The sequence below is a fragment of the Candoia aspera genome, chromosome 1 (genome assembly GCF_035149785.1).
Source record: "Candoia aspera isolate rCanAsp1 chromosome 1, rCanAsp1.hap2, whole genome shotgun sequence".
NCBI lineage: Eukaryota > Metazoa > Chordata > Lepidosauria > Squamata > Boidae > Candoia > Candoia aspera.
The window spans coordinates 87,473,067-87,498,178 of NC_086153.1; the positions used below are offsets into that span (position 1 = coordinate 87,473,067).

Below are 25,112 nucleotides of genomic sequence, written 5' to 3' on the forward strand. Positions count from 1 at the left end.
TTTCCTGCATTATTTTATCCCCACGATTTTAATTATTTATTTTTATCAAATTTGTATAGCCACCCATCTCACAGAAAAGTGACTCTGGGAGGCGTACAAAATTTTATTTTTCAAATGCAATGGGAAATATATACATCAAATGTGATCACATCATTGTTAATGGAAGTTTTAGTTCTGATCTCTTTCTGACCGATTCACAAAATGAAATGTTTTTGTCTTTTAACAGCCACCATGTCCTGGGTTAACATTTTCACTGAATGATCTATGACAGCAACAGTATCTTTTTCTGGTCAGTCACTGCCAGCTCATTCAGAACACACTAGTGTATTGGTGTTTCTTGCCCCAATATGCATTACATTACATTTAGACAGAATTGCATTTGCCATTTTATTGTCTCTTCACCAGTTTTGAAGGGATCCCACTCCTCTTTCTACTGAAAAACAAACCATTTTGTGCCCTTGCCAACCTGACTAGATAACTGCTCATCTGCAATTCTAGATAAGTTGATCACAAGTAGGTCATTAGATAACATCACATTTTACATCTCCAGCTGTAAGAGCTGTCCATTTATTCCTGTTCCCTTTTTCCTCTCCTTTACTAGCCCAGAAGAGAGCATTGCCTCTGATTTTTGACAACCTTTTCAGAAGGCCTTTTCAGAAGCTTTTTGAAATCTCTCACATACAAGGTCTATCCATCTATTTCTGGGTTTGTTGATATTCTCAAAGAAACATTTGCAGAAGCCTTATTGATTCTTCTTTAGCAAGGTGAAGTCACCTTCAAGTCAAGGAAGACACCCGGTGACTTCATGGACAGATTCAGGTCCTTTCTAGGCACCACATTAGAAGTTTGCCATTTCCCTCTTCCAGAATTTTTTTTTAATTTCTAGGTCTAGCTTATATCTGTGGTCTTCCCTGATGGCCTCCCATTTGACCATGATGATGGTGCTTTTATTTTCTTTAAAATAGGACTATCAAATCTGGGCTGCAAAAATCCAGATGATCGTCAGCAAAGAGGTTACAGAAACTAATGCTGCCATCAAGTGTTCAACTGGATTTTTGAAGCCCAGATCTGGAGGTTGGAACAATGTTTAAAAAATAAAAAAATAAACTGGGATAGCAGACCTACCAGGCACTAAGGAACATGACACATTAGGGAACCCAGTTCTATCTAATGGTATCATGGAGAAATACAAAGAGCAAAGAGAGGGAGAGAAAGCATCTTCTGCTAGCTATTTACCTACTTAGGTTCACTCATGTCTCAGATTCTTAGCAATTTTCATAAATGGATGCCATGCATGGCTGTTGTACTATCCAGTGACTTTTCTGAGAACATATTCCTGGCAGAGATTGTTGGAAGTGGGGTAAGTGGGGAGGAGGCTCTGTCAGACTGATAGGCACAGAGTGATGAGTGAGTTCAAGGTATCTGCCAGTGTGTCTTGTGTAGGTTTCTGAGCTAAGGCAAAAGTTTGGGAAATACATTGTAATTATTGTATTGCCCTGGTCATCTCCCATATAGACTACTGCAATGTGCTCTACATGGGAGTACCCTTGAAGAGTATCCGGAAGCCTTAGCTGGTCCAGAATGCAGCCGTGTGGGCAGTTATTGGGGCCCCAAGATTGGCACATGTGACACCACTGCTGCGCGAGCTGCACTGGGTTCCAGTTTGCTTCCAGGTCCAATTCAAGTTGTTGGTTATGACCTTTAAAGCCCTACATGGCATGGGGCCAGGTTACCTGAGGGACCATCTCATCCCCATAACATCGACCCGTCCCATCTGGTCATGCAGAGAGGGCATGCTACGGACCCCGCCGGTAAGGGAATTCTACTTGGAGGGGTCCAGGAGGCAGGCCTTCTCTGCAGTGGCACCCACCCTCTGGAACATTCTGCCCCCGGAGGTGAGGCAGGCCCCTTTGCTCCTGGCCTTTGAAGTCCTGGTTCTGCTGCCTTGCCTGGGGTGGGAGGGGCAATCGTTCTTCCTGGGGGTGGCTGGCACCATAGATCCCTCCCCAGTGAATGAGATCTTCACTCCTTGGATTCTGTATCTATTTTATTCTTATTTATCAGTTGTTTAAATTGTAATTTATATTTTTATGGATTTAATTGCTGATTTTATTGTAAACTGCCCAGAGTCCCCCTTTTGGGGGGAGATGGGCAGTGATAGAAATTTGAAAAATAAATAAATAAAATTTTATTAAGTAGAATATGCAAGAGAGAACATTGAGAGTCAAGCATTCAAAATTTAGCATTCTTCTCCATTAAAATTTAACACAGCTCACCTAAATTTAGGATGAAAAAAGGGGAAATGATGTTAACAGAACAGAAAACATTGATGCAAATACAATAGTAATCATTTCAATGGTATGTAGATTGCATGCCTATCTTTAAGATATTTCTCTGCCAACAGAAAGAGATCTTTGCAATGTTGGTAAGACTTAAGATAGTCTTACTGGGATTGTGTGCCCCCCACACAGTATGAACGAATACATGGTGGCCTTTGCTTCATCTGAAAACTTCAAGACTATACAGAAATATCCCCAGGAACTCTGAGGGCATTTGTGAATTGTTCTTGCTTTATTGATAAAATCCTTTTAGAAGCATTTGCCTAAGGTGTTTAATTATTTGATCACTTGTAATTTAGTCCACAGGATTTTTGCTTTTGTTTGAGTACAGAATGGAAAATTGAATGATGCAGTTAGTGGTAAACAGTTTATAATAAATGGAGACATAAAAGGGGAAGCATGAACCTTATGCTTAATTGCTGAGGTGGGCATTAAAATGAGTAAGCAATGACTTTGCTTTTCGACATATATTATGTGGTTTTCAAAGTTTGTAGATTTTCCAATCTTTCTAAATACAAATTTAGAAACTTCTTATGTAATGATTTTTTTAAAATTTCATGCAGAAACTGGAGAGTTTTCAGTGAAGTTATTAGGCAGAGTCACATGTTGAAATAAGCAAAAAAGAAACCATTAAAAAGCATTATTTTAAAAATATTTTAAAAAGCAAAGTTCATTGCCAAGGAAAACTCATTCCATAAATAAAAGGCATGAATGACTTTCCTTCTTTCTCTCCCTCACATCCTATGTCCAGGCTGCTTGGCTTCATTTCCCTTTCTTAAAGAATATATTTTTCTGTCTCTATTAACTCCTCAATGTTCATAATATAATCAGACACAGTCATTAGGAAGTAAATCCAATTAATTTCAGTGGAATTTACTTTCAACTAAATGGGTTAAGTTACTCTCCAGATAGCCTTTACATTTGGCATCAAAACACGTATAAATGAAAATAGGAAAAACGAGTAGCTGTTTGAAATAATTAATGGATCTTGCCAGAGTCTGTAAAATAAGTTTAATGTTTCGGACTGCTCCAATTTCAATCAGATTTTATGTTTGACTGTTATAAACATAAATAATTATAAACATTTACAACTCCTTAACTTTTCTTTTTTTAATGTCATGGCTTTTTGAGAGAAGTAAATAAATGGACAAGTTAAAGCAAGGAACGCTTATATATCCAGAGGGTTTGCATACAGATTTATTATCCAGAATGTCCTTGTAATATGACAATGTTCATTTTTCTACTTTTAAATAATTGTTTATCCTTTCTTACCAAAGAGTGTAGGACAGAAGTGACTTATCTATGACTCCAAAATGATTTGGAAGAAGTGTTTTCAGACCTAGTACAAGCCAAGCATGTTTTTGCTATTCGTTAAAGGAATCTGATCTTTTTCAAATTTCAACAGGTTGGGGGCAAGTCACTCTTAATGCAGCAGGATTTTCTTTTCAGACATGAAGCATACATACACCTATTATCTATTCATATTCTTTCATACTGGTTGTGGTGGTGATGTGATCTTGGGGAAGCATACTGGTATCTGTGCAAACATTCATTTGCTTATTTGTTTAGCTGTTTGACTTTTCGCAGGGATGATCTGTTTTAATGATCGTATGTAATTTGGAGTTGCATTTTTGTGAGTTGGTAGTCCATATAAAACTTAAAAACATATAAGAACTTTGAGTCTCATGAATGGAAGGAAGGGGGGCTTCGAATGGTGGAGTCGGCAGTGTTCTGAACTACTGTCCAACTGCCTCACCCTAGGGTTGTATTGGGGATATTTTCTCCATAGCCCCCACCACCACTGGATCTGGCCGAATTTCCAACCTGACCAATTTTACTGGCTTCTTCTCCCACATTAAATTTGGTCCCATTCTGTTTGTTCTTGGATAGTTATCCTGCTGATAAATGGATGGACAGACAATGTCCTGAGCCCTTTTACATTATTTCTTTCCAACATTCCATTGGATTAAAAAAAAATAAGGTAGAAAGGGGAAGTCAAACAAAAATATTTGAAAGTTAATGTTTAGCGTTATTAGAGTCTTAATCTCCCTCTGCCAATGCCCAGTGGAATGACTGTTGAGCATAAGGAAAATAAATTCTGATGGAGCGGGTTTTTCAGGAGAAGACCCCTTCAGAATAATTCCTATTTCTTTTTGTTATTCCTGAGGAATCAGTGATGGGCTGAGCATCTTTTTTTTTTTTCAAAAGAATCAACAGCTGGACATGATAAGAAGTTAATGTTAAGGTATTGGGTATCAGCTGACAATGAGAGGGATAGAGAAGGGATTTTTTTCTCTCTAGAACTAAGCTAAACATCATTCAGAGCTGGTTTAGGTCAATCTTGTCTTTTTGTTACAGATGATGGTTGAGTTCTCCCAACTCTGTGATTAACCCTCAAATGCATTTACAGCTACTTGGCTTGCTGAGACAGTACTTTAAAGCCAGTGTTATCTTCCTGGACACCCATCAGCATGTTGATATTTATGCAGAGTAATAAGGTGTGTGTCTCCACTGAACAACAGATTTGCAGCAGCAGCATCTTTTTCGTCTGCAAACAAGCTTGGGTTAAGGTTCAGGCTTGCAACTATACTATATGTCATGACAGGGCTTTTATTTTTTTATGGGCAATACATCCACGTAGATATAGTAATAAGTTAGTTGGCACTTACAGTTTGAAGTATTAATGAAGTACAGTGTGATAATATTAGTTTATAATTTCATACAGCTTGAGCAGAGAAAAATCAAAGGGAAAAGCTAAAATATTAAAAATGTCATAAGAAAAAGAATCTCTCAGAATGTGTTTAATGCCAGTTTTGAGACACTGGACTATTGTAAAATATAGAAAAATGTGGTCTTATAATGCATACTTAATACACAGAGTTCATTACACATTATGTACATATTGCATAAAAGATAAATATTTTTCCTCATGTAATTCCTTTTGCTATTATTAAAAATGTTATTTGAATCTTACACATCTAGACTACATTAAGCTGGGGAATATGCTCTAGAGGCTGTTGCGAAAATGAGGTTGTGTTTATTTCTCCTGGAAAATGTTATGTCTGCATTAATGCATTCCCCTGTTCTATATTGGCATTATTAAATTCAGAGAAAATCAGTAAGGAAGATGGGAAACTCCACTGCCATCTTGTGCAAATAGCTTTGCGGGCCAATGCAAAGGAAAGGATAGGATACAGGAGGGACATGCCTTCCTTGTCTGTGATAAAGGTTGCCTCTTTGGTGGGGATCTTTGAGTGAGATGGGCAGTGACAAAATTTGGAATATAAATAAAAATAAATAAATAAATCTTGGAGGCTGTAGTGGCTTTGTCATGGCCTTGCTCTTCTGGAAGGGTGGGGAAGGGTGGGAGACTAACATGGACAGAACAAAGGAATTTGTTAGATTTACCAGGTAATATTTTTGCTACTAATTGGGATAAAGAAGAAAAACCTGGACTAGTGAATTGGAAGGGGGGAAGGGGAGGGGCAGAAGAGATTACAGAGAAAGAAGTCAGGACAGGTGGGTGATTAGGGGAGATAAAAGGGTCAGCATCCAGCCTCCTACCTGGTATGGTGAAATTTTCAGTTAGAGTCTGAAAGTCCAGAATAACAGGAAGATCTGAACCATACCCACAATTTCATATTTACAAAGAGAAGTGTCAAAATTGCATAAAGCCAATGTACTAGGAATATATATTTAATACAAGCCAAGGCCTACTCCTAGATTTTTCTCCCTTTCTTGTAGATGGAAGTGAGAATATATTTGAACAAATGGAACTCCAAAGTTAAACTAGAGCTGGATACTGATTAGAATGTAGTTGTGCCTAGGTTGTAGCAGAATGTCACAGTGGGCAGTTTGGTGTTTCATACTGGGTGAATTCAGACAACACTCTAAGCCAGGATTTTTAAACCATGTTTAACTACCCATAGTTCCTGCTTCCAAATAATGCTAAATTACACGGAGCCCCCAAAAACCCAAACCATATTGTAGCTTAACATTATATGTGAACCAGGCACTATGAAATTTAGAGACTTTGGTGCTCTCTGAACTTGGTTGTTTGCTTGCAGACATTTCATGCCCGACTAAGCAATATCTTCATTGCACTGAAGATGTTGCCTAGTTGGGCAAGCAAACAACCAAGTTCAGAGAGCGCCAAGGACTCCACAGTTCCATCCTGAGCTACAGATATTCTCTTCTATTAGTGCTATGAACTTTAATTCAGACAGATCATCATCTGGACATTTACAAAGGTGAACATCAATTTAATATAACTATTTAATTTTCTACTGTGGATAAAGACTGGATGGTATTTCCTTTAGCCAAGAATAGAAGGTGTTTTGTTTCTTCCAATACCTGAGTCTGTAAAATTGCCTCATTCTTTCTTATCCAGTTACCTTCTTCCATTTCTAGTTCCAGTTCTCTAGCATCTCTATGTTACAGATAAATAGCCTATTTCTGGTCCATGTCCATGTTGCACAACTAAATCACTCACACTCCTCCTTTTCCCATAATCCTGTAAGATGCTGCTCTTCTCTTATCTGGCAGACAATCTTGCTGAAGAGAAAGTGCAGCCATGGAAGACGAAGGAAGTGAACAAAAGAAGATGGCGTGGTTGGAAGCAATAAAAGGGGGGGAGGGAGGTGCCAGCAATCCCAGAAAAGACCTGAAGATGCTGGAGCTGAGCCAAGTGAAGCTAGTAGGTGTGGTGTCATCAAGAGCCACCATAACTCCAGTGGTGCTGTAACTGGCCTCAGCAGTCCCGTAGTCCAGTAGTGGGTGATAGAAAGCAGGAAGGTGCTGGAAAGTTCAGGACATATAAAAGTCCAGAACTATAAAATGCAAGCAATACTAGAATACAGAACTGTAAGTGTCAGTGAATTGATTATAGAATTATAAATACAATGGAATTGAACAGAGAGCAAGATAGAACAACCCAGAGAAGAAATAAGAATAATTCCTGGGAATAAGGAATTATAATGACACCTTTATTTTAAGATACGTTTTTATAATAAAATTCTTTCTGAAGGGAATTGTTCGCCCTCTTGACTAGGTTTGTTAGTACCCCCCAGTTGGACTCATGACAGTTCATTAATAAATTCTGTTCTGTTTCTGCAATAATCTATTTTTTAAAAAATAAAATTTTCCAAAAGTGCTTAGTTTTAAATGTATTTTAAACAAAATAAACATTTATAAATATTTTATCCTCAAAGCACACAAATTGTATATAAATTCAAATCCTAAAATAAATTGCATTTTAGTGCATTTGGGGAGATATTATGAACCAAAAACCAGGGGAATGGTTTTCAATTCTTCTAGTTCTTTTACCTACTTCCATTTTTTTCTAGATTAAATTCTCAGCTGAGCTTATGGTGTAGTTTTTTCCAAAGGCAAAGGGTCAGGACTTCATTGCAGATTAGAAAATGTTCAGTATTTCCTGTTATCTATACTGTACTTCCCCTGCCTATAATTCAGCAATATTTATTGATATTATTTCCTTTTTTAAAAAAGTATTAAAATGTACATTTGGGTATTTTTATTAATTAATTGATTAATTAATTTTCTATCCCACCTTTATTATTTTTTATAAATAACTCAAGGCAGAGAACATACCTAATACTCCTTCCTCCTATTTTCCCCCAACAACTCTGTGCGATGGGTTGGGCTGAGAGAAAGTGACTGGCCCAAGGTCACCCAGATCAAAAATACAAGAATTATTATAAAATTTATCAGAGTAATTATTTTAATATTTTATATTGGTTCCTGAAACAGAATAAAAATGTTTTATAAAAACCTGTTAGAAACTTACAATTATATTCCTCATAACAGACAGATAGAACTAAATTTCCTGCTATGAAAGGCAATACATAATTAAGCATTAGATGTACCTATTCTTGTAAATGTAATCTTCCCAAACTCATAGTTCTAATGATTCTTCTGCACCACTATTGTAACAAAAAAATAAATTTTAAAAATTTGTTTAGGGTATTATTTCAGGACATTTTCTATCTTGTGAATCATTCAGAATTGGTAGTTGCATACCTGCCATCCTGAGAAGATCTACTGCAATTACAACATTTCCAGAAATTCCTGAACAGAGTCCTCCAAATTCTGAAGCTTTGGTGAACATCAAGCATCCACTAAATTTTATCCAAAATTAATAAGATAGCTTAGCTTATCATTACCTTCTACTCTAAGAGGAACTACCTTTGTTTAATAGTTCCAGTCTTGAAATAACACTGTGTAGAATCCTATGAAATTAGTCAAGTATGAATATAAGAGTAAATTAGTTGGATGATGATAAAGATGTTAATGATAGTCTCAGAGATCGCTTCTATATTTCATAGAAGTGTGTGTGTACACTTGTTTTGTGAGGTAAGAAATCCATCTAATTGCCCTGCAGTTACTTCTGCATATAATCATCATCCCACAACATTCCTTTCTTCTGTTTAAATAAAGGGAAAATGACAGAAAAGGCTCTGTCTCTTATTTCAATGGAGACTATGAGAATAGAAAAAAATCCTGAAATTTCTTATCAGGCAGTGAAAAAATGATGGAGTGAATGAATCATAAGGCTCTGCCATATTCAGACATAGATCAAAGAGATTTTCCTAGAGAGTATTGTACTATAATTCATAAACGGTATGAGGCCTATCATTTCTAGGGAAAAGATTCAGTCAGCTGAAAGCTGCTGAAATACAGTACTTCAGTTTAACTGATTTGTCAACCACTGATGGTTAAAGTGGTGTTCAGTGCACAGCCCTCCAACAACTTACCCAGATTTGCAGGGCAGTTGGGGTAAGCATAGCTAGTCATTGTATTTTTGTTACACAGTCAGAAAAATACTGAATTTGAAGTGGCTTTAAAAACCCTTCCAGTTCAGTTACCTGTCATATATTGGACTAGGAAGAAAGCTTATTGAGACAAAATGGCTCTTAGGAGATTAAGACTGTTCAATTCAGTCTTTGTCAACAACTGAGCGTAATGGAATCTCACTTCATTTGAAAGACCCGTGTAAGAAAAGAAGCTGGTGAGGCGGGAACCAGTAATTCACAGAGAGAACTGTTCCATCAACACAGAGCAATTGCCTCTCAAGGCCAAGAGAGCAATCAAGTATCTGTTGATTCAGAAAAGCAGGAACAAAAAGCTTAGAATTTAAATGCTGGAGCATAAGCCTATCTATAGGCTTTGACCACGGTGTATTGCAGCAGGCACATCTTCTTTGTGTATATAGCTTTTTTCCTGTCTACAATAAAGAAACTAATCTCACTGAGTGATGCATGTGAGTTTTCTACTGAGTAAGCCAGTTCAAGAATAAAGGCAGAGTACCTGGAGAGCTGAGATTTTCAGTTGTGTCTGTGAGAAGCCTAATACATAGGTCAGTAAAGAGTTAGTAAATTGTTTATTATGTGGCAGTACTGGCACAGAATGAGACATTTTTGCAAATGTAGAAATACCCTTTCCAAGATTTGTTGATAGTTCACCATGCAGTCCATTATTTTATATGTATAACATTAGGGATCAGGAAGCAAAAATGACGGGAAATCAGAAAGGTTTATAAGATTGGAGATGATAAGGGCATGCCAAAATATTAGACAGGATTCACGGATTCAAAGCAGCAGAGAGGAAGAATAGATCCCTATTTTAGATTTTGCCTTGCTTTGCTTCTTTAATGCAAATGTTGATTTTTTGAACACACAGCAAGTTTTTGAAGAACAAGGAAAAGAAAACAAGAGTGTGCTAGAGGTGCACTGTCAGAGTACTTACTTTGGGTTTCCAGTGCCTGGCTTCTTTCTCCGGAATATGCTGAGGAAAGTGTTGGACCTACAAGGTGTCTTGCCATCCCCGACATGCATACGCACCACGTCTGAAGTGGTGAAGGCACTGCGGACATTCCTTTCGGGCTTTGCAATGATGATGTACATCTTGGGAGTGAACATGCACCCCAAGGCCACTGTCACACTCAGGCTCACGGCAAAGCAAGTTGTGATGATCTTGTAGTTGCTTCCAAAGTATATAGGTACAAAGGCAAGCCAGATGATGCAAGTTGTGTACATAGTGAAGGCAATATACTTGGCTTCATTGAAATTGGCGGGCACGTTGCGAGTTTTGAAAGCATAGTAAGTGCAGCTCATGATAAGGAGTCCATTGTAGCCCACTGGGGCAACCACACCTAAGTTGCTGGTGTTGCAGATCAGAAAGACTTCCTTGATACTGGGGTAGGAAAGGATGGGGAAAGGGGGCTCCATGATGATCAGAGTAATCACCAAGGTCAGCTGCACACTGATCAAAATGGAGGCAATAACTACTTGGGCCCAAGCACTCATGAAGCGTGGTTTGCGGGTACAAATCTTTTTCTTGCTCCCTGCCAGAATGCGTGCAATGCGGTTGGTTTTCGTGACAAGGGCAGAATAGCACATGGCAGCGGAAAGCCCCACCAGGAGACGCTGGAGGTAGCATGAAGTGACTGTGGGCTTAGCAAGGAGGGTGAAAGGGCAGATATAACCAAGGAAGATCCCCGCAAGTATTATGTAGCAGAGCTCCCGGCTAGAGGATTTGACGACAGGGGTATCCCTGTAGAGTGCAAAGATAAGGGTGACAAACATGGTGACGAGGATGCCCAGGCAAGAGAAGACCACAGCCACAATAGACTCTATGTCACTCCACTGCAGATACTTTACAGGGATAGGTTTGCAGCCTGCAGGATACAAAAAAGAAAAAACAGTGATTGGATAAGCAAACAAATATAGCAAAATAAAAGGCTCCCCTGGAATCCTTAAAGAGCAGTTGCATAAAAGAACTGATCCTGCATTTACTGGCCAGTAAAGAGTTTCATCCAATTATGTTGTTCCACTGGTAGAACAAACTCTGCCAATGGAATGGATTATTCTTCCTCCCTCTGGCCCCCTGTGTCTTTGCCAAATCTGCTCCACCAGTTTGGACAGAAGAAAGAGGAAACACAAGGGAAATCTTAACTGCATGAGTGCAAGTCCTTTCATGTATCTTTGTTGTAATCTCTTAGTTTACATATAAAAAGGATGGACTCATCTTAATTTTTCAAGGCAATTTGCAGTAGAGTTTAGTTCTCAAAGGTCTATTTATTTCTAAACTTTATACTTACAACTTCAAGGCCAAGGGACATCCCCAGGACAGCATTCAAACCAAATAAATGTTAGTTACAGTTTCTATTTAATAATACATAGACAGAAATTAATTGTCCTGTAGGGTAAAAGCCAACATATTTATTCAGCTTCTGAGACATTTACAGTATACAAGACCATTAGCTAGCACAGACATCTAATTTTTAAAGTGCTTGGACATTTTTACTATTACTAGACAACATTCCTGACTATTAAAAGCAACATTAAGTATAGACATATTTTTCTTTTAAATAGACATCATGCATTTCTGTCCTTATTCTGCCTGACAGCATTACCAATGTAATTATTTGTGCACATAGTTTGTAATTTGGACAGTCAGAAATCCTTCAGCTTCCGTTTCATTAACTGTCAAGGTAATATCATTTGATTTTTGGTTTACTTAAATGAAACCCTATATCCACTTTCTAGAGATAATAGGGACAAAAGATCTACTAGGTTAAGGGTACATGAGTGGGATACAGCATCCCATTTATGCTAATTGCTCAGTGTAGGTGCTAATTTATTTGGTCAACAGTCATGAGTTTCATAGTGTAGACATGACTATGTAAAGTATTAAATGTATACTTCTGACATTATAAGTGCCTGCTGAGCAGAAGAAAAAGCCAAATGAAGTTCCAAGGAATATAGGAGTTGGATGATTTAAGCAGTTATTGCCACCTACAGTTTTACTCCCTCACAATGTTCCAATAATCTCAATGCCACTCTTTGCAAGCATAATGGTACATGTGGTGAAAAATAACTGTAAATTTTAAACTCTTAAGAATACACAGGAGCATAGCAATTGTATAACCTGGAGGTTATGATCTGGCTATCATACATAATTGTCAGTTGTTCTTTCTTTTTTTTAAAGAAAATTATCAATTCAAATTATTTATAGTTTCCAGGGTGGTGTAACTAACAGCAGTGTGCACACACACAAAATCCCTAGTGAAGGTATTGCTGCGAACATTCCTAGATTCCCACCTTTCCTCCAGGAACTATCAGGAATAGCAATCTCTGTTCATATTTTTCCCTACCAAAACGTTGTGAGGTTGCTTGGGTTGAGAGATAGTGACTGATCCAAAGCCATCCAGTGAACTTTCATGGCTGAGGGACCCTGTGTTTCCCCACTTGTAGCTGTAGTGTAGCATTTTAACCACTGTGCCATATTGGCTCCCGAACCATAAAGTGAGAGGGCCTGAGCAGCAGGCAGAAAGTACACACAGCTCTCTTCTGTGTCATTCTTGGGGTGGAGTAGGGAGGAGATATGAACAGCAACTGGAAGCAAAACCCTCTCTCTTTCATCTTTTCTCTCCCTAGGAAGTACAGTGTGAATGTAAATGTGATTGATCAGAGGTAAGCATCACCTGGATTTTTAGCAGCTTGGTATGTGTTGCAAACCCACTGGGTTGTAGAGTGCTCACTGTTTCATATCATACCAACCTCTGAGCTGTTTAACTTAACTTCCATTTTCATCTGTGTTCAAAAATGAATTGGAAGGCCATGGAGTTGTTTAAGGACTGGTAAGAAATGTTCCTGTAATGGTATGTGGGAATGACCTTGGGAGATAGGAGGAAGAGCTGCAGCCCAGACAATGGTCTGATAAATGAAATCTGAGACTGAAGGAGGGTGAGGGTAGAGAAAGCGTCTCTAGTTTTCGGGAGAGTAAAAGTAAGGAGGTGAGAGGTACTTTTAGATTTGCAAGATTCTGTTACTGTAACCTTACAGTAAAGGAAGTGTTAATACTCATGGTTTGTGTTTCTTGTCTGGACTACCTTGAAGGGCTGACAGTTCCTAATTCCCAGTGGCTATGAATGTTATATAATCAGGAAACATGCAACAGGAGGAATGTGCTCCCACTTCTCTCTCCTCATAGGATCACAATTGCCCAGAGGAAAATGCCTGAAATTTTCCCCATATAGAAGTGTGCATATACAGGTAGTCATCATTTAGTGACCACAATTGGGGCTGGCAACTCAGTTGTTAAGCAAAGCGGTTGCTAAGTGAAACTATGACTATGCTTGTAATCTTACTTCAGTTTTCCTTTGCTTTACAGACCTATGAATGTCATAAATGTGAGGATTGGTTGCAAAGTTACTTTTTCATCACTGTTATAATTGTGATCAGTTGCTAAACAAGACAGTTGCTAAATGAGGACCATCTGTATGGATTTTTGTTGTATGTGTAATCAGACACATACTTTTGTGACTATCCAGGCATTCTGCTTTTGCAGCGTATCCAAAGCCAACCTTGCTTTGAAATTGTATTTAAGAAGGAAAATGGAGGATAAAAGTTTTATAAGTAAGTAAGTAAGTAAAATAAACATTCTTATTTTGGAAGTATTGATAGACGGTTATTGTAAAGAGTTGTTCATACCTGTCAGCTCATCATTAGGCCACCATCCTAGTTCACAGGCTTTGCATGTGAACTCATCTTGCACAAATTCATTCTCCTTGCAAGCAGTACAAATCCAGCAGCAACTCACTTCTCCCTTCCTTATAACCTACAACAAAATTAGAGAATTTTTTAGGTGGAAATCTTCTAATATGGCATCTGAATATGGTATCTCTCTGGCAATATAGTGTATGACATTATGAATACAGTCCCAGAAAGTAATAGCGATGGGTAAATTTTAAAACTTGTATTCAAGTCTCAACTTGTCTGGGCTAAAACAGACCTTTTGTAAATAAAAACTGAGTGCTTCAGGCTTTGAAGGAGCTGTAGCTCAGTGACAGATCCCAAGGCTTTCATTCTAATGGTCCCAGACCTACCTACCTGGCGTCACCTGAAAAAGGAGCCAAGGTAGTACAGCCAGAAGAGACCCCATCCTAAAACTATTGGCAATCAAGTTTGTCCATAACTCTCATCCATAATAAGTACACTAGCCTATTACATAGTCAGAAACAAGCAGAGCTAAAGAGACTAATTGTCTGTTGCAACATAGGACCACTTAGTAAGTCAAGTGCAGTTGGTAAGTAAAAGAATTGATACAACCCCCAACAATCTATCATGATTTAAACTTCACTGCATCCTACCTGCGTATTAGGTAGTTTCTAATGTATAAAAAAGATTTTGCACTTGAATCCTCATTAGAGTCCATCTACTGGCATAAAGAAGCTCTGGCTGACACCTGTCCAACACCTTTATCTGAAGCAAGGTCAGTATCCTCAGTTGCAGCCTGCTTACTTGTCCCCTCCTCTCAGATAGAAGATGGACTAATAAATTCAAGAGGAGACAATAAGATTTTGATTGAGAGGCACAGGTCAGGTGGGTTTAGTTTGGTCTCTACCGCAAAGATTAGAATCATCCACTTCTGGAAATCTAATAGTGCAGGCCCTTTGTTTTTCTCACTGAACTAAAAAGAAGAATCCAATGTTATAGGAAAGAGCAAATAAAGTGTTACTAATAGATATTTCACTTTGAGGGGCAATTCCCCCCCCCCATTCTTTAACATTGCAGCTTTTTATCAGCCATCCCCTGCCACCTCTGTGGAACAGTTGTTCTGACAGGCTAACTTTCTACCCATTCTTTGATTCTTGTGACTTTTTTTCTTCTCTCATGCCACATGAGCATGGTGGGTGGCAAATTGCGTTTACCTAGATACAAATGGAGTCAGCAGGTAGAGATTTTGTTCGCAGAGATTTTGTTTGTGGCTCAAAGCTGCCTGTGATGTGGGAGCACAGAGGAAATGTAGTATGTAGTGTATGTTTCAGTCTCCATGTAGGGAGATTGGAGTTATATAACTTAGTTAGGCACTGTGTTGTTCAGTAAATTTTATATTATAGACATATGATATGGTTTGTTCATTCAGAAAAGCCTGCAGAAAGTCTGTTTAATAAAGCAGAAGACTCTGGCTACATTCCTTTATTCAAAAACAGAGAGCCAACCACTTGTTAGAAGACGAAAGAGATAACGTTTGTGAAACAAATAGGATTGCAGAAGCAGAATGTGATAGGAGACATACTGAAACTGGATGACAGTATATTTTAAGAAGAATATCTCATTTCCAAAGTAACTTGTAACTATGACTAAACAGGTTTTGTAAAAGAGTAATTGTGGCAGCACCACTACCCTAGTAATGCCATTAAGATAGGACAGGAGGTGGAGAATTAGGATCTACTCAACAGAATGAGCATGAAGGTCCCAACTAACATTTTTTGAAGTAAATAAAGAAATCCACATTTGCCATTCAATGAAGACACCCCTTCCCTCCCTTGCCAGTCCCCCCTCGCCAAAGACCATCAGATCAGCAGGAGAAACTTTTCAAGCTGGGGTTATAAATATTATCCTCAAGAAATCTAGGTGCCATTAAAAATGCAGGAATAGATGGTAGCCCAAAATGTAGCTATGGGACAAAAATATTTCATTTGGTAGTGTCCTTAGGGGAGATAATACTCCTGAATAAAAACATGACAGAATCAGTGTTTGAAAACACCCTGAAGGAAAGACTTGAATACTGCAATTGTGTCCAAGATCTCTGAGATTAAATGTCCCTGCTGGTGACATGATGTGATTTAAACAGAAGAAGAACAGCTAAACAAATTGCCATGATATACTGCATTTCTTAAGGTAGGGGTTAGGAAATCTAGTAAGAAGAAAAATGAGGCCATATATACTACAAAATCTGGAATAAAACACAATGGAGATTCCACATTTATCATTATTATTTTCCTCAACAAAAATTGTCCTGCAAACAAGACTCCTGGAATAAAATGTTTATTATTTTTCAGGGCTGTGTGATATTCTGGATTTGAAGGGCAAAATGTGAGAGCACCTGGGAATACCTAAAACCAATGTGTCTTTTCCCAGGATCAAGTGTCAGCCATGGAGGGCCGAGGCAGGAGCCCAGAAAAAGATGCAGCTGATTTAAGGCATTCCTGGCAGTGCTACGAAGGCACAAATGTATGTTCTAAATCACATTTTCCTTTCAAATGGGCATCTCTGAACTATTATTTTTATTGGAAAAAAATGCTTTTAAACCTCATAAATTTGAAGGATGCTTCAAATGGATACACAGCTATTACAATGGGGGTGGGAGGACTCTCCAAACCATTCTTCTGTCTTCCAAACTACAGATTTCTTTCCAGGCATTTGGTTATAAAGTCCAAACCTGGTTGGGTCAAGTAAAACATCTACATTTTGCTTCTGTTCTGACACACTCCTTAAATTAATTGCATACTTTTTTCTTAAAGTAGTATCATCACATCCTTTTCATTTAGAATAGGTGGAATGTGTACACAGAAAACTAGAATCCAGAATTAAGATCTTAACTCAGTCACCTCTTATGCAGCTCTCAGCAAACTGGTAAAAGGAGCTCCAGGAAGGATGGGACAAAGAAAACCATGAGGTACCTTAGAAATAATTTTAGTTACTTTACAGATTAAAACTTTAATTTAAAAAATTCCTGAAACATTCTAAATATTGTTATGCCATTCTTTTAACATTCTATGGTATCAAAGTACTGTTGTTTGTGTAATGAATATTTCCACTTGTAGTCCAAATAATCTGTTAACCCATTGCCAACCAAACATAATTCCCTATTTTTTGCTCAAGGCCTGCTAAACTCTACATTCTACCTTCCTGCTGTCCATCCATGCTCTATGCTGTCTCTTCCTCATCAGTGAAGCATATAAAATTTAGATCTGAGAGCCACTTAAAAAAAATCAATTGGCACCCTAGTTTTAAACTAAAATCCATCTGTTCTCAGCCTTTCAAGTAGAATAACTTCAATTTAACAAGTGAAAAAAAGTAACAATTTCTACTTTCTTTTCTTACTCTGTTCTATCTGTCTTGTAAGCTGCTTTAACTGGAGCCAGATCATTCATCTATCTAACTCAGTATTCCTAAATCCCACCTGGAGGTGTCCTGAATAGCCACTGAACGTGAGATATCAAGTCATAATTCACTACCAATGTCTCCCCCAAAAGGTGGACTGTGTGATTCCTGGTAGAGGAAATTTGCAATACAGATGTGATTATTTTGTACATTTTATTCTAAGCATAATAAGAATTCGTTTATTGCTATGATTAACAATTTTTCCTTAATCTAACACAATTGTACACAGATTAATAGAGGTTAAGTATTCATGTCATCCAATCTTCAACCTCCATAGGAGCAGTTACCTTGATCTGACCTTTCAAACAGGGATCACTACACACAGACCGGACCATTTCAGTTTTGTTCATTTGAATTCGGTTATCATCAATATTCAAGACTCCTTCGTGCCAGGTCCCAATGTGGACATAATCATAATGGTTAGATTCTATATGTTGCAGGTTCATGATGTCATATCTAGAGAACAGAAAGAAAAATGTCTAATTAAAAAAACTGCCCAAAGCATTAACAACTCCTTCTCTTCTCCCCCCTTCCGACAAAATAAAGTAAGCCCTTTCCTGCCAATACACAATTTAACTTCATCCATTCTTCCAATAGAAGAGAATTTATGTAGCTCAGGGTTGAACTGTGGAGTTCTTGGTGTTCTCTGAGCTTGGTTGTTTGCTTGCAGGCATTTTATTACCCAACTAGGTAACATCCATCCATCCTTCTTTTCAGGCAAATGCCGAACTTAGAGAAAAATGTTCTGGCCACCATGTCCCTTCAGTCTACTATAGTCAATTTAGGGAAATGAAGTCCTTGGGCTGGGCCAGACCGGGCATAAAAGAAAACTCATCTACATGAAGCCATTGAGGGAGATCATCCAGTGTTTCAGGGTCTGGTGCTATCAATACGCTTATGACACCCAACTGTACATCATGGCCCTGGGGTGGAGATGCCGTCCAAGTTTTGTCCCAATGCCTGAGAGCTGTGTGGGTCTGGATGGGAGAGAATAGGTTTAAATTGAATCCTAGCAAGACTGAGCTACTGTACATCAGGGTTCTTTTACATCTTCTGAAGGAGCAGGTCTGTGACTGGGGGATCCTCCTGGAATTGCAGCTCCTGAAGAATCAGCAGGTGGAGACTGTGATGTGGGGGGAGGTGTCTTTGCCCAGCTTTGTGGCCTTGAGATGGGATGTCCTGACTACTGTGGCTCATGCCCTCATCACCAACTAATTAGATAACTGCGATGAATTCTAGGTGGGGCTGCCTTTAAAGACCACCCAGAAGCTTCAGTTGATACAAAATGGAGTGGCCCAGGGGATCACTAGAGTTAGCTTGGCCACTTTAATCATGCCAGGAGAAGCAGCTGGTTGTTCCCCATTTTCCGGAGATCAGCCTGGAGGGCTTGTTTTTTGGTGATTGGACAGGCCCTCTAGAATGGCCTCCCATTGGAGGTTCATTGGTCTCCAATGTCATCTGCTCTCTGCAAAAAGTTGAAGATAGAGTTTTTCTAGAGAGCTGTTGAGGCCTGATGCTATGTATTGTTCGGAGGTTTAAACTGTATTTATGTTCTTATGTACTATTACTCTGTATTTATGTTCTTATGTACTATTACTCTTATTTTTGTGAGCTGCCAAGAGTCTTATGATTGCAATAGGATATAAATGTGAACTTCTACATTTCCTGGGACAGTTGACTATTGCTTTATTATTATATTGAAAACATGATGTAGAGAGTAAGGAAGATGACCTTGACTGATATCTGTGAGATCGTTACCAAAGTGATCAAGAAAAACATATCTTAAGTCCACAACAAGCAGAAAATATGCAGAAGAGATTCAGATACCTCCTAATTCACATGTGTATAAGAAGGGATGGAGGTACAGCACAATTAGCCTTGCAAGGTTCTTTATTATAACCAATTTCAATAAAAGTAGTTTTAGCCTTCCTGTGGAATTGATTCCTGGTCATATTTACCTGGTAGGGCTTACACATAATAATTGTGGGCTTGTATGTAATGATTTATCCCTGTTATCAGTGCTGAAGTGAGAATTCTATTCAATATCAGAGATAGTCTTCTGGATTTTGAGAGCACATTTAACTTGTGTGGAATTATTGGGAATGCATACTGAGAAATGTGCTAATTTTTATTGATTGATTGATTGATCAAATTTATACAGCCACCCACCTCACAGGGAGTGACTCTGGGCAGCATACAACAATTAAATAAAACAACAATATATAAAAACTATCATTATAAAAATATAAAAATCATTATAAAAATTAAAATATTATAAAAATTAAAAATATACAAAGCACAAGGCATGGAGAGAGTAAATATATCAACCACAATAATGGAGCCATCATAGAATGTCTCTGGTTTCCTGGGACCCTCAAGCCTGGTGACATAACCAGGTCTTGAGGGACTTCCAGAATATTAACAGGGATGCAGCTAACCTGACTTCAGGGGGAAGAATGTTCCATAAGGTGAGTGCCATGGCAGAGAAGGCCCGCCTCCTGGGTCCCACCAAATGTAAGTCCCTAGCAGATGGTATCTGCAATATGCCTTCTCTGCCAGATCTAATTCACTCCACTCAAGGCAATCAAAGATTTCTTGTTATAAAATGCCAAGTGAAAAGCAAGTGAAAAAATGCTTTATGAGAAATAATTAACAATCTGGAGATGTGAATAAATAAAACATGGTGATGTATTAAAAAGAGTAAAAAATGCAAAGTAAGTACATGTTGTCTTCTGGGTAACTTGTATAAATTATACAGACAAATTGATTTTCATAAGCAAGAAAATAATAGTGAGGCAAAACCTCTATCACTCATGGTTAAATGGATATTTAAATAGCAATGAACTATAATTTTTAAGGTTCCAATTCAGATTTTTCTCCCTAAAGTTTGTTCAATAGCTTATAGCTCAAATTCAGAAGTGTGCTTAATATTGTACTAATCAGTTAATGTCAGTGGTAAATGTTCAAAATACATTTTGTAACTAGGGAAATAAAAATACTATACACTTGATTAATGACCTGTTTAGAGATGTCAGTAAGATAGCAGTATAAGTTGCTGTGTACTTGTAAAAAATACCCAATTTGCAATGATACTCATTTAAGTAAGACAAACATGAACAAAAAAAAAAAGCTTGGACATCTCACAGAGGGGAGCAAGTATTCTATCAACTCCGCACTATGGTGACTCCAGAAAATCAAAGATCTAAAAATAGATGGATGTAATTATGGTTTCATTCAATGTCACAGCACTCTTCACATCCATAGACCCAGAACTAGCAAAATAATCCATGGCAGAAGTACTACAGAACACACCTGACATAACAAAATACACTAAGATCGAAATACCCAGAATCACGGACCTCACCAACCTCTGCCTCACCACCTACTTTCAGTTTGATGGACACATATACCAACAAATCAGAGGAACACACCCATGGGATCCCACTCTTAGGACTCATAGCGGAGACTGTAATGCAGCATCTAGAAACTACAGCACCCCCAGTATGTAGATGACACCTTCGTGATAATAAAAACGGAACAACTAGAGAAGACACATAAAACAATCAACATCTTCAAAGGAATAAAATTCACAAGGGAAGAGGAAAACAACAACACACTACCCTTCCTGGATATCCTCATCAGCAGAGGAAACAACAGCAGATTAGAGGTCAGGAGTCATCTACACATACAGTGTAAGGACTGGAACAGCCACTCTGTAGGACAAACAGGCAGAAGACTAGCAGAGCACATCCATGAACACCAGCTAGCAGTCAGAAGACACGATGAAAACTCCTTAATCTCACAATACATGGACAGACTCCACCACAGTTTTAGTTGGGAAATTATTAGCATCCTAGACCAAGCCAAATCCAAAAACACTAGGAAATTCCTGGAAGCTTGGCACTCAGACATATCAGCCATCAATAAACACATAGAAATAAACCACATTTACACACTATCCAAAAGGGACAATAAGAAAGCTAAGAAGAAAACAAAAAGACCAGACACATCCTCTCCAGCAGCCTATATCCAGATAAGCAGAGATTAACACCAGACAAACAATCAAGCAGAAAACAACACCCTAAGCAAGGAACTACCAAGGAGAAAACCACCCCCCCACCCCCACTGGCAAGGCAAGCTACTGTATATAAACAAAGAGCAAACCCCACACTCGCACTGATGATGTCACCTGGTCAGGTAATGAAACATCTGCAAGGAAACAAGCAAGTCGGGAGAGCACCAAGGACTCCACAGTGAAATCCTTGTTGGGGACTCCTCTTCAAAGTAGCCCCTTGCTTTTGAAAACCTTGGGGATTTTGATCCCTTAAGGGACCCTTGCTCCCTTGAGATCCTCTGATTCTGAAAAGGAAGTTGAGCCTTTCCATATTCGTAGACAGCGCTGACATCAAATAGTGCATTTCAGTACAAAAATGTAGATGTATTGATGAATAAGGGCCTCCTCATGAATAAGAATTCTGCAAAGACCAACTTCTACTAATTGATTATGGGTTTTTTTAACTATGATCTATTGAACAAACCATACTCAGCTAATTTGCAGATCATAGACTATAACTCTGGTTTACAAATGTAATGTCTAGATTTTCACATGGCACTCCAACAAAACTAAACAAACCCAGCTTCTGCTTCCAACTGAGTTGGGACTCTGAGAGCTCCAGCTTTAGAACCTTCAGTCCCAAAGTGCTAGTTGCTGTCCCAGGGTCTCTTTCCCAACTCTGTTTGCATTGGTCTTGTCCAAGCAGTTGATTGATTGATTATATTTGTATAGCCATCCATCGCACAAGGAAGTGACTCTATTAGTTGTCTATTAATCTGTGGGACTCCTGAGGGATAGACTGTGAACTTTGTTTTTGGCAAGGAGCTCCTGCTTCATCCTAACTAGGTCAAATTATATTGACTTTCCTAGGAAAGGTAGTTTAGAACTGTACATCTAATTTATACGAAAATTAAATGATTATAATATGAGATAATATTGGCAAGAAAGCTGCATTTAAAAGGGCCTTCATATTATGGCTGATCCAAGGAACCTTGATGGTTTACAAACAAGCCATGGATGATTCTTCTTCTTCTTCATCATCATCGTCATCATCATCTAGATATTCCTATTTTCAAGCTGCTGACTGTAATACAAGAAATGAGTAAAAGACTTGGCAGTACAGTTCAAAATGGATTTGGAGTGAGGAAGCACATTTACTCCCACAGCTAAAACTTTGCTAGTCCATTGATCCTTTAATCTCTTCATCTGCATCTGTCTGCTTAGTTTCCATATGAGTGGAGCAGATGTTACTCCTTTTTGCCACTGACATGTAGGAGAAGCCCATTCTATGTTTTAATCTACAAATGTCCCACCTTCCAGAAACAGAAAGCTGATCCATCCAACTTGAATGCCCCCAACCTGTCTTTGTTAAACTGATGAAAGTCTAAACAATATTCTCCATGACTTAAGTAGATTTCTTACAGTGCACACTGAGAATAATGGGGCTAAATAAATAAAAATAAAAACAAACAAACAAATATCTAAAGAGCACCCATAACTGGGGCATGAGCTTGAGGCCTGGGCCAAACTGCCCTCCTGTCTCTTGGCTCCCACTGCCCAGGATGTGCTTACACAAGAGCAACCTAGTCACCCTCCTGCTTCTGTAGGCTGTCAGAAAGCATTCCCTGCTCACAGCGCTGCCTCACAAAAGGCTTTCGGAGCTAACATGCTCTTCTGTTGCTTATCAGAGGGAACAAGACCCATGCAAAAGGAAGGAGTGACAAGACGTTGAAGCTAATGGAGCAGAGTAGAAAGAAGGAGGAGGAATCACCAGCAAGTCTAGACAGACAAGCAGGCAGTTGAGAGATGGAGATGGAAAAAAATATGTTGTGGGTGGCAGACCGAGAAGTGTTTTGATTGAAATTCAGAATGAGGAGAAAACTGCAACCAGAAGCTGTGATTTTTATTTTCTATTTTTTTGGAAAAGAAAAAAAATTGTGAGAGTAGAGGGACAGATTTGGGCTGCAGCACTCTAGATGGCAGCAAAGAGATAAGAAAAAGCCTACTTCTTTGCTGCCATCTACTGGTCATCTGGATTGTAGCAGTCCAGATCCAGTACAGGTAGTCCTCACTTACCAACTGCCTCATGCAGCAGCTGTTCAAAGTTACGACAGTGAAAAAAACCCACTTTGCAACCAATCATCACATTTATGGTCATCACAGCATCCTGCGGTCACATGATCACCATTTGCACACTTTGCAAAAAGCATAGTTAATGGAGAAGGTGGAATTAAAATCATAAGACACGGTCACATGATGTTTTGCTTAGCAACCACACTGCTTCACTTAACAATTGAAGGGGAAGTGAGGTCGTAAGCCCATCACTGTCACATGATTTTCTGCTTAGCAACTGCAGCACTTAGTGACTGAGTTGCCAGTCCCAATTGTGGTTGCTAAGTGAGGACTACCTGTAGTCTTAAGTGTGAGGCATGTTTTCTGCAAAAGTCATGCTTTCTTCTGGGCAGCTGCTTTGTCTATCAGCTTAAAGGATATAGAGTAAGGAGTGGGTTTTTTTTTTCTTTTACACCATGATAAAGTGGGACTAAGAAAAGCCAGGCAGGTAGCTGAGCCTCCAACAGTATTGAGGGAGAGCAAGTAAAATTCTGTCAAACTAATTCTGGAAAGCACAACAGTGCCCTTGGCAAAGAAACTATTGTTTAATACATTTACAAAGCAATTATAAATATAAACTCAATTTTTCCAACTACAATAATTATAGTATATATTCTTCTGCTACTGATTGTGAGAAATGGTACCCTGAAGGCAAAGAGAGAGAAAACAAGTCCCACCGCAACAACTCCTCCTCCCAAAGGCACCAGGACAAACATGTGCCAAAATGTAAACAAAAGTTTAATCATCGGAATAGTCCTCGAAAATATTTTGATACTCGTCAGTAAGTTGATTGTCGTTCCTTTCTGTTGTGTACCAGCTGCTGCTATTTATTTTTTTATGCATTGCTCAAGGAGACTTTACCTTTAGGGCCATGAAAATCATTTAATGATATGCTGCCCTCATGAGCAAAGTGCCCCTCTGGATCTGTTCCATGTAGTAGCCACTCCAAGTTTCCAGTAGTTTGCACACCTGAGCATTACACCTCTCATTCTCATCAGACTCCAGTGGATTATTAATGACAACCAACATTTTGCAGAGCTGTGTGAAGATCCGATTCAGAGATTTTTTAATTCAAAGATGATTTGATTGAATTATCCCTCAAATTGATTTTTTCCAAATTCAATTTAATGCATCAAATTAAATCACTGCATCCCAACTCAAGTGATTTTGAACTGAATCAAGCATTTGAATTGGATCAGTTCAGTCTGCTGATTCTCTTCCACATAGCAAATCAACTTAATTTGTGGAAGCAAATCAATATTTGAATCAAATTCACACAACTCATAAAATCAATAATTCAGATCAGATCACAGATGATTCATATACTGTACTCCTAATACTTTGATATCTTGTTCAGGGACAGATTTAATAGGTTGCATAGTTCTTAGCTGCACATATTTCTGTTCACATCCAAGACAACTGATTTTTGCTGATTTCTCATATTTAATGGATTCCTCTGTGCCATATCCCTATCTGTTCTGAAGGAACTCATTACCATAAGGTACCGTTTCAGAGAAAGATGTGAAAGAGACTGAATGGAGGGATTGGAAAAATCAGCAGTCTTGATTATTCATTTATTTACATTTATAACTACTGTATCCAATCAGACCCTGGATGGGAAAGAACAAAATAAAT

The 25,112-nt window shown here is 38.5% G+C and overlaps 1 protein-coding gene across 4 annotated transcripts in view; it reads right to left on the reverse strand.

Moving 5' to 3' along the window:
- Positions 1 to 25,112, reverse strand: part of GRM1 (glutamate metabotropic receptor 1) — a 180,490-nt gene that overhangs the window by 20,552 nt on the left and 134,826 nt on the right. For 2 of the 4 annotated variants that reach the window (XM_063308947.1, XM_063308974.1), the window contains exons 5-7: positions 17,599 to 17,767; positions 13,853 to 13,979; positions 10,104 to 11,034 (exon numbers count right to left, since the gene is read on the reverse strand). In XM_063308947.1, coding sequence (XP_063165017.1) covers positions 10,104 to 11,034; positions 13,853 to 13,979; positions 17,599 to 17,767 — 1,227 coding nt within the window. Of the gene's footprint in view, positions 1 to 1,426; positions 1,453 to 4,135; positions 4,147 to 10,103; positions 11,035 to 13,852; positions 13,980 to 17,598; positions 17,768 to 25,112 lie in introns of all 4 variants that reach the window. The other 2 variants (XM_063308956.1, XM_063308965.1) reach the window with 2 other exon arrangements.